General features: G+C 51.6%; 1 protein-coding gene across 1 annotated transcript in view; it reads left to right on the top strand.

The window, feature by feature from the left end:
• The first annotated feature begins 2886 nt into the window (after window positions 1-2886).
• GEM (GTP binding protein overexpressed in skeletal muscle) overlaps window positions 2887-9462 on the top strand; it is an 8606-nt gene continuing 2030 nt past the window's right edge. Inside the window, exons 1-3 of the mRNA XM_081817131.1 lie at window positions 2887-3051; window positions 4405-4959; window positions 8667-8737. Coding sequence (XP_081673257.1) covers window positions 4414-4959; window positions 8667-8737 — 617 coding nt within the window. The 5' untranslated portion in view covers window positions 2887-3051; window positions 4405-4413. The remainder of the gene's footprint in view (window positions 3052-4404; window positions 4960-8666; window positions 8738-9462) is intronic.

Raw genomic sequence — 9462 nt, 5'->3', positions numbered from 1 at the left:
CCCTTAGATGGTCCCAGTGAGCTGGAATCCTGGACAAGGTAGCTGGGGTTCTGCTGGCTAAGATTCGGCTCTCAAATGCACTTTCTGTGAGGTGTAACTGTGATTTTTGCCCAAATACTCCAATTTAACTGTTGTTCAGTTGAAATTTTTGCTAAATAGTTGTTTTCCCATCTGGCTTTTCGTGGGACAGAAAATTTAAGAAGGTAGATTCTTTTATTCAAACGCAACATTGCTGTACTTACCCAATCAATAGTGGACTGAAAGTCCCCCTCCCCAGCCCCCACCAGTGTTTAGAATTTGTTTTCTTTGGTGTGCCTCACTTCTACTAATAAAAAACAGTTCATAGTGGATATTGCCTAGGCATAGAATCAGGTTCTTGTTAATGTGAAGAATTAGGTTCTTATCAATGGCAAAAGTAGCATTGAGAGGCTATATGAAATGCTTATAGACTCTGATTTATTCTTGGTTTTTAGCCACATAATGTGCCTGTTGAGACCAGTTGACAGAGTAGGAGGTTCAGCATGGAAAAAGCATGGTAAATTCTGAAATGCAGATAATTCACAAATTACAGGTGTTTTATTATTTTTTTTTCAAAGATTTTATTTAGTTATTTGACAGAGAGAGACACAGAGAGAGAGGGAACACAAGCAGGGGGAGTGGGAGAGGGGAGAGGGAGAAGCAGGCCTCCCACTGAGCAGGGAGCCCGATGTGGGGCTCGATCCCAGGACCCTGGGATCATGACCTGAGCCAAAGGCAGACGCTTAACGACTGAGCCACCCAGGCGCCCCTATACGTGTTCTACTATGGAGTCAGCTATATATTCTTGGATGATCTCTTTCCCTCCCCCAGACAACCCTACCCCAATCTTCTCCTTTCCCCACATCTGTGGCCATCCTCTCCTACCTAAACCCGGAAGGAAAACTCGATGGTAATGAAGGGTACCATCCAGGAAATTATGATACCCAGGTTCTAGTTCCGGCTCTAGTTACTACCAACTGAGGGGTAGTCATCCCTCTGGGTCTCAACTTCCTTATGTAGAAAGTAGGAGACTGGGGCCAAGGCACCTGGGACTAAATGAGCTCTAAATTTTTATTACTCCATGAATCCCACCTTTGCCAGCTTGGGGCCTGGCAGGTCTCAGCAGCTGGTCACTTGGATAATCCCCAAAGCAGGTAACTGCATGCAGGATAACTGAGAATGGACTATAATCACAGCAGAGGCCAGCCACTCAAATAGATGCTGGGGCCTTTGGCTGCTTCTCGGAGCCACCAGCCAACCCAGAGATGAAGCTAGCTGGAAAAGTGGATGGATGTGTCGGAAAGGCCCGTGTCATCTCCAAACACAGCGTCTGGGAAATGCCCATGTCCCCAGAAAGAGGTCCCCGAAACCCTTCAACTGGTGGTGCAGTGCGAAGAGTCAGGCAAACCAGGTTTTGAACCCTGACTTTGCCACTTACACCAGCTGCATGACCTTGGGCAAGCTCTCTGGCCAAGTGTTCTTCTTCTCCATAGAATGGGGGTAGCAATATATCTACCTTGCAGAATTGTAGTAGGATTGAGGTACTGCGGAGGCCTAACACTACCTGCTCAGTACAGGTACTCAGAGGTACTTAGTAAATGGTGGTAGTAATAGTTATAATTTATCCTGTGCCCTTCATTCACGGGAGTCTGGCGTGGAGGTGGAGGAGCGCGGCGCCCCCCCCCCCACCGTGTCTGGCTCAGGGCTCCTCCCCCCACGGCTGGGAGGCATTGACTCCGTGCCACGTGCCACGGCCCAGCGATGCTGCTGATTGGAGCGCTGATTAAATCCCCTGATTGAGGAACCTCCGCATCCTGGCCCACAGCAGCGCCAGCAGCATTTAGCACAATCTGCTTGGACCCCTCATCAAGTTGTTTTTTAGAACTGCCCTTTTCGGGCGCCTGGGTGGCTCAGTCCTTAAGTGTCTGGGTCCTGGGATCCAGCCCCGCATCGGACTCCCTGCTCCGCGGGAAGCCTGCTTCTCCCTCTCCCACTCCCCCTGCTTGTGTTCCCTCTCTCGCTGTTTCTGTCAAAAAAAAAAAAAAGAAAAAAGAAAAAAGAAAGAAAGAAAAAGAAAAGAAAAGAACTGCCCTTTTCAAGGTCTTGTCCCCTTCCGTCACCTCTCTTCGGCCCGGTCTCTGTGGGCCCGTGCCAGAGAAGGGAAGTAAAGCGATGCCGGGCTTTCCTCCCTCGTCCTCCAGAGAGCGGGAGACAGGAGGCAGGTAGAGGCAGCTTTCCGGGCAGCAGATGAGGCTCACACAAGCCCTGGCCACGCAAGGCGGCTGCAGCCCCCTCCGGGAGGCTAAAGTCTCCGCGGGCGCCCGGCCGATCCCCCTTTTTCTGGCCAAGCCGGGGTCCCAACTCAAACCTGCCTCTTTCTCCATCCTGTGTCCCGACAGCTCGGCAGCGCTCTGCCGGGAAGCGCAATTAAAGTGGCACTCCGTGGGGGCGCCTGGGTGGCTCAGTCGTTAAGCGTCTGCCTTCGGCTCAGGTCATGATCCCAGGGTCCTGGGATGGAGCCCCACATCGGGCTCCCTGCTCGGCCGAGAGCCTGCTTCTCCCTCTCCCACTCCCCCTGCTTGTGTTCCCTCTCTCGCTATGTCTCTCTCTGTCAAATCAATAAATAAAAAATCTTTAAAAAAAAAAAAAGTGGCACTCCGTGTATTTTTCCAGCTTCTTAGACCCACCTGGTAAAAATAAAATAAAATAAATAAAGGAGCCCGGGATGGAACCGTCGTTATTTTTCAAAAGGTCGAGAGGGGGGGTCACATGACTGCGAGTAACCGTTTCAGCGAAGTGGCTGCAAGTCTGAGTTTGCTGCAGAGCCGCCCCCTCCCGGCGGGGGCGCTGACGTCACGGAAAAGCCCCGGCGCGGGCCGGCCGGCGCGCTATAAACGGCGGGGCCGCGGCGGCTGCGGGCGGCGGCACGGACGGCGGGCACGGCGCGAGCACCCAGCGCTCGGCGGCCCCGGCATCGTAGCCCGCACCCACGCAGCACACGCGGCCTCGCGGGCGCCCACCCGGCCGAGCCAAGTAAGCGGGCGGTTTGGGAAGGGGGTACCCCCCGACGCCGGCGGGGGGGGGGGGCAGTGCGCGGGCACGGAGTGGGCGTTCCCGGCCCGCACAACTTTTTAAGTTGAGAAAAGAGGCCCTGGAACTTGCCGTGCGCTCTGTGGTTTTCTGTTCGGGGGCTGGGGGCAGAGTTTAAGGTGCAAAGGATGCCATTTGTCATCGGGTTCCTTAGTTCAGTTCAGTAGGAAGGTCACCTCCTCCTGCAGACTCTGTGGTCAGAGGGCAGCCCTCACTTGATACGTCATGCTTTTGTTGTTCGAATGCCAGCCGGCCAACTGAGGCACGGCTTAATGAGATTGAAAAACCGGACGGTCATCCCCGTTAGTGGCCGGCGTGTTGGGGTGTGGAGTGTGGGTGTGAGTTTGGGAAGAGGAGTGTGCATTTCTCACTCTCACGAATGATCTTGCTTATGAAAAATGAGAAGGCTTCTGCTTTATGTCAAGTAGCCTGAGAGAACAAACCTCCGTGCAAGGGGATGGAGGCTTGCAAAGGGAAAGTTGGAGCAAAGTTGTTCCATGGCATTTAGGAGGGTCTTTGGCCTTCTGATTTTCCTCAGGAAGGTTGAAGAACTCTCGGAGTGGACGTGGTTTAGTGAGAGTGAAGCATTTTCTCTGCCAATTTGATAGGTCCGAACGTGAGCAGTCATTTCCCTGCGGGAACAACAGGGCTTGGGGCTGGGATTTTTGAAACATGATGTCTGTGGGCAAGAGGGCAGAGCTGAGGCGTGAACCTCAGACAGAAATTCTTTTTTGCCCCCAAATAATAGCTTATTCGGGCAGCTGGAGAGCATCAGGGCAACTTTACTAAACATGGAAGTTCCAATAAGTGCTTGTCCAGTGCAGCCAGAGGGAGTGAGGTCATTGCCACGTGTTTGCCACCCAGGCACGGAAGCCCGCTGGACGCTGGTGCAATGAAGAGCCATGTTTAGACAAGAGCAGCTAACCTGGCCGGCCGGCCCCCAGCTCCATTAACTTGTTGCTTTTCGAGCCCTCTCCGAAGGCTGCTGGTTTGCTCGGGCTGCCTGTGTGTCAGTGCCGAGTGGGCTTCCTGAAGGCTCGCTCAAGGATGGAGGAGGCAGGGGGCCAGTGGGTGTTGTTCACGGTACTTCTTTCTTTTTGTGAACGACAGTCTGCCTGAGGAGCTGGTTACTAATTGAAAGCCTCTTGGATTTGGGGACAGTTTCCTTGGGGTTCCGATGTCAGGGTTACTTGGGTGTCACCCCATCTGCTGAGATGCCACTGATGACTGACTGTGTGGTGAGCCCCCCAGGCTCCTGCTCACTGATGCGTGCCTCTCGGCTGCTCTGCTCTGCAGGACCCAGCGATGACCCTGAACAATGTCGCCATGCGCCAGGGCACTGTGGGCATGCGGCCGCAGCAGCGCTGGAGTATCCCGGCCGACGGCAGGCACTTGATGGTCCAGAAGGAGCCCCACCAGTGCAGTCAGCGCAGCCGCCACTCCGCTGGCCCCGAGGATCACTGCCGCCGGAGCTGGTCCTCGGACTCCACAGACTCCGTCATCTCCTCCGAGTCCGGGAGCACCTACTACCGGGTGGTGCTCATAGGGGAGCAGGGGGTGGGCAAGTCCACTCTGGCCAACATTTTTGCAGGTGTACATGACAGCATGGACAGCGACTGCGAGGTGCTGGGAGGTAGGTGGCCCAGCCCCAGTGGGCTTCTGTCCATCAGCGGTGGTCCAGTCCGAAAGAGCGAGGGGGTGGGTCGTTCATCTGCAGAGGTGGGAGCGGTGATTATGCGTCCCTGGCACTGGCTGGGGAAGCTGAGTCCCCAGAAGAGCCCTGGCATGGGGCCTCAGGACGAGAAAATGGAAATGCTCCTAGATGGAACCCGGGCCAGAAAGGGAATTTCTTAGATACCAGCGCCGCGGGGACTGGGGGGGGGTAGACTAATTAAAGAGGGCGGAGTCAGAGGGTCGGGATCCCACTTCTGGCTTTTGCCAACTCTGACCTGGACTTTTCAAGAGCTCAGTATGGACACAGCTTTTTTGCACGGTTATACCTAAAACCAAACAGATTTGAAAAGCTATTAGGGTAAGTTCATCAGTTTCCACCATTATTAGAGGCTTTTGAGGGCGTAAAATAGTTTAATATCTATATTTGAAATAGTGCAATATTAAATTTTTTTTAAGTATAACAGTGGTGATACATGTGTTTGTGTATGTACAGGTTTTCAAGACAATGTTCCATGTACAATCTCACTTAAAATATTTAAGACTCGCCTGTTTGCAAAATGGATTTGAGGTGACGTAGTCACAAAAATGCATGTGTTCCTCAGATACATGTATGAGGATCCTGATCATCAGTGGTATTCATACAGTGACTTTCAGCCACAGCTTCCATCTTAGCGTTCGTGACCAGGGGAGCTACAGATCCTTATCTGCAGCTATAGACATAAAGGAAGAACCTTCCAGTGCTTGCCCGAGTGGCATGGTCTGTACTCTCACTTGCAACTCACAGCTGAATCACAGACTCCCAGGGTAGGGAACTGCCTTCGTGATGAGTTGGTTCTGCCCTCTGCTTGACGCACAGGAGTCCTGCTCCTTCCTCCCTCCTGTCAGCCCATTTTGGCCAACCGTTGCTTCTTGATTGTCTCCAGGGTCAGGGAGTTCACTGCTTCACGTGGCAGCTCCTGATCTGGACTGTAAATGATGACTCATTGATAGAACGTTGATTTCTCTCCTCACGTCTGGAATCTCAGGGATAGCTAAATGAGAGTCAAGGAGAAATAGGGTCAGTATTGGAAGGCTGATTTTCTCTTTCTCTGTAAAGGCTGGTGGGTGACTGTTGGTATAGGAGAAAGGGAGGGAGGAGCGAATATCTAGAATGCATGTTTGCAATGGGAGAGGCGCTTTATCGGGTACCTTGTATCTGCTACTGTTAATTTTGGTACTTATAAAATTCCTGTACTCATAGGAGTAAACTGAGTCTCCGGGATACCAAGTCGCTTACCTAGAATCAGTGGGGTAGCTGGAATTAGAGCTCAGGCCTTTGTCATCTTAGTTCCGTGGTGTCCTTACACTGCCATTGACAGGGAACCTGCTGTGTGCCAGACACTCTACGAAGTACTTCTCCTAAGTTTTTTCTGATAAAACAAAAATCGAGCCAATTTTGTATTAATATCCCTGTTTTACAGGTGGAGAAATGGAGGCTTACGACATCACGTCACTTTCCCAGGGTGATAAAGCTAGCCCGTGGTCTGGCCGGGAGTCAGACCTGGTTGTGTGCATTCACTGTGCCCACCAACCCCTGGGTTTAGCGTCCACGTGCTGGTAGGGTCAGGTGCACACCTGGCTCTGTGCCAGGCTCTGGGGTACCCAGTGACGTGTAAGATGCAGGACACCCTCTCAGGAACAAGTGAAGTGTCAGTGGCTGTAATTCAGAGCCGGGTGAACTTGGTGAATACCGTAAGAAGTAACAGGAAAGTGTTTCGGGATATTGACAGAAGGAAGAGATCAACCAGGAGTCTTGTTTTTTGAGGGAGGTCTTGAAAAATTTAGTGGGTAGCAGACTTTCAAAAATGTCCATTCGAGTGGAGTGGTACCTCTCGGGGGGTGGCATCCCCATAGGCGTGGAGTGTTAAGAAGACCGACTCATACCTGGAATCTGGGAAGGCAGGCTTCGGTATTTGGGAGAACTCTTTATTTAAAGTGGGGAGGGAGAGGGAGAATGCTTACCTCCTCAGAGAATCTTGGGCAAGAAGCTTCTCCATTGACCCATCCTATCTAATGTGTCCTATTTGAGTAACTTAATTTATACTGTCTAGGATTATATCTCTTATCTGTAGGCAGCTGTTGGAATCACTAGGGGCCTCATGTCCAAAGAAGAAGGCTTTCCAAGGCATGCCCCCACATTGTTCTTTTTTCAGCATTAACCATAAAAAAAAAAAAATCCTCTATACAATACTCTCATCAGATTTTCTTCTAATAAAGATGGATGTTGTTACAGCTATATTGCAATAATCTTATGACTCTCTCTACACATTTAATGCCATTCATTTATTCATCCCTTCATTCATTCCTAAATAGTTAGTGAACATACACCATGTAATTCAGTGAATCACTACGGGGATGTGCAAAGAGTCCTAGGGCTTCCCCCTAAAGATGCTTACAGTATGTGCGATAGAGACGGATGTACACCATCTGTACACCAAGATCGGGTGTGATGAGTGTTTTGAAAGAGGTACAAGGACAGTGCTGTGGGAAATCAGAGGAGGAAAGATTACTTTTGGCTGTGGAAATCAGGAAGGGGTTCATGGAAGAGGCGGTCTCTGAGCTGGACCCTAAGAACGCCTGGGGCTTGGAAGGCCTGAGGTGGGTGGGAAGGTACGGCACCTGCACACGGAGAGTCTGGAAGGAGCACTGGGCTTCAGGCTGTCGGTGTGGGTTGGGAGCCCAGCTTGGATACGGACGTAGCTGAGCGCTCTCGCACAAGGGACTGACCCTCGTCAGACTTCCCCGTTATTGAAACGGACCATCCCTGCTTCACAGGACATTAGGGGAGTCAAGGGGAGAACATATACTAAGCATGTAGCCCAGTGCCTGGCATGTAGAAGTACGGAATGAATGAAAGAGCCGATTCTGAATCTACCGTTCCTTTCCCTGGACTTACCTTCTCAAACTGGCACTTCAGTCACTTCTGGTCCCCATCCACTCTCGTCCTACTCCTGGCCAGGGCCCTGTGAGACGCTGCAGGAGGCGAGGACAGTGTTCCTAGAGCAGGTGTTCCTTCAGGGCCCGTTGGCATCTCCTGGGCTAGGAAAGCTGAGAGCCATTGAGAGTTTTGGGGGAGAGGGATGTTGGAGCCTCAGAGCTTTTGAGAGGCTGCAGGAGCCCGTTGCAGCGTGAGAGAGAATGCCTGTGCAGGTCCCACACGGCACTGGAACCAGTCCTGGGCCGGGGGGCCCTCCACGCACAGTGGGGGTCAAATGAAAGGTTAAGGTGTGCTAGTCCAGGGAAGATAGCGACGGTCACCCAGTCATCGAAGCTCCAGCCTACCCCCTGAGGATGATCTCTCATTACACAGAGTGTGCAAGTGCACCCCCAGAGCACGGGAGAAAAGAGGACTTCCCCAGACCCAGGATCCTGAAAAGCCCTACAAGCCAATAGGCCTCAACCCTTTCTCCACACACCTCAACCCAGGGCAAATTTCAAAGGACTCGATGCTTAACCGACTGAGGCACTCAGGCGCCCCTAGAATTCATATTCTTTTATCTCCCCTCTCCCCACCTGATTAGCTCTTGAGAAGGCTAAAAAGTGAGTGACAAGGGGAGGAAGAGAAACTAGAGCTTTGGGTGCAGGCAGGGCCCTCTCCTGGTTAGCCGAGGGCCAGGAAGCAGGATGCTTAGTGTGTCTGAAGAATCCGTGGGCCTGGTAGCCAGAGGCAGTATGTAAACCTAGGTGTGGGTCACACGCAGTGAAACAGGGTGGAGACACGTTTTCGGCTCCTGGGTTTGCCGCATGATTTTCAGGCAAGGGTAAGTCCGGGAATCTTGGCAGAACAGCAAAGCAGTTAGGCATCTACTTTTTAAGGTGTAATCCTTAAACCACTTTTTCTCTAGGCTGATGTTCTGATACCTCGTGAACCAAGGGAAAGTTTGGGTTTGCTTTTTCCCCTAGCTATTGCAATGTGGTAGGTATGTTTCTCTTTGAACTGCTGGGGACCCTGGTGAATCCCTTGTACCTGCTTTTGGGTGGTGAGTGGTAGGCTGAGGACAGAGAAAGTGCTGTTTTGGATTTCCTGAGCACAGGGAAAGCTTTTAGAGAAAAGAGAAGAAGCCCAAGGTAGCAAGGGGCAGTCAGCCGGCCCCCCTTCTGTGCTGCTTAGGCTCTGACCATTTCCATTTGGCTGTATAAATATGCTGTTGAGTCATACTCTGTCATACTGTGCAGTAAGCCAGATTGTGCATCGCACTGTGATCCCAATCATGCTGCAAGTTGTGCATGGCAGACAGGATGGGCATAAAAGACTTTTAATCCCCCAGTGGGGACACCGTTACCATTGCTTAGAATGATACCTTGTGGGGGCAGGGAGACTGACAGAAAGACAGAGCCATCCCATCCCTGGTTAACTTTCTTCTCATTTGTCTGTGTTTTCCTTCCTTTCCCTTCCCTGATTCCATTTCCTAGATGAAGAAACATTTAAACAGGAGCATTACTTTTTTTTTTTTTTTTAAAGATTTTATTTATTTATTTGAGAGAGAGAGAATGAGAGAGAGAGAACACATGAGAGGGGATAGGGTCAGAGGACGAAGCAGACTCCCTGCCGAGCAGGGAGCCCGATGCGGGACTCGATCCAGGGACTCCAGGATCATGACCTGAGCCGAAGGCAGTCGCTTAACCAACTGAGCCACCCAG

The sequence above is a fragment of the Leptonychotes weddellii genome, chromosome 4, assembly GCF_054177405.1.
Source record: "Leptonychotes weddellii isolate Sample4059 chromosome 4, ASM5417740v2, whole genome shotgun sequence".
NCBI classification, from domain to species: domain Eukaryota; kingdom Metazoa; phylum Chordata; class Mammalia; order Carnivora; family Phocidae; genus Leptonychotes; species Leptonychotes weddellii.
This window is presented reverse-complemented; position numbering and strand designations above follow the sequence as displayed.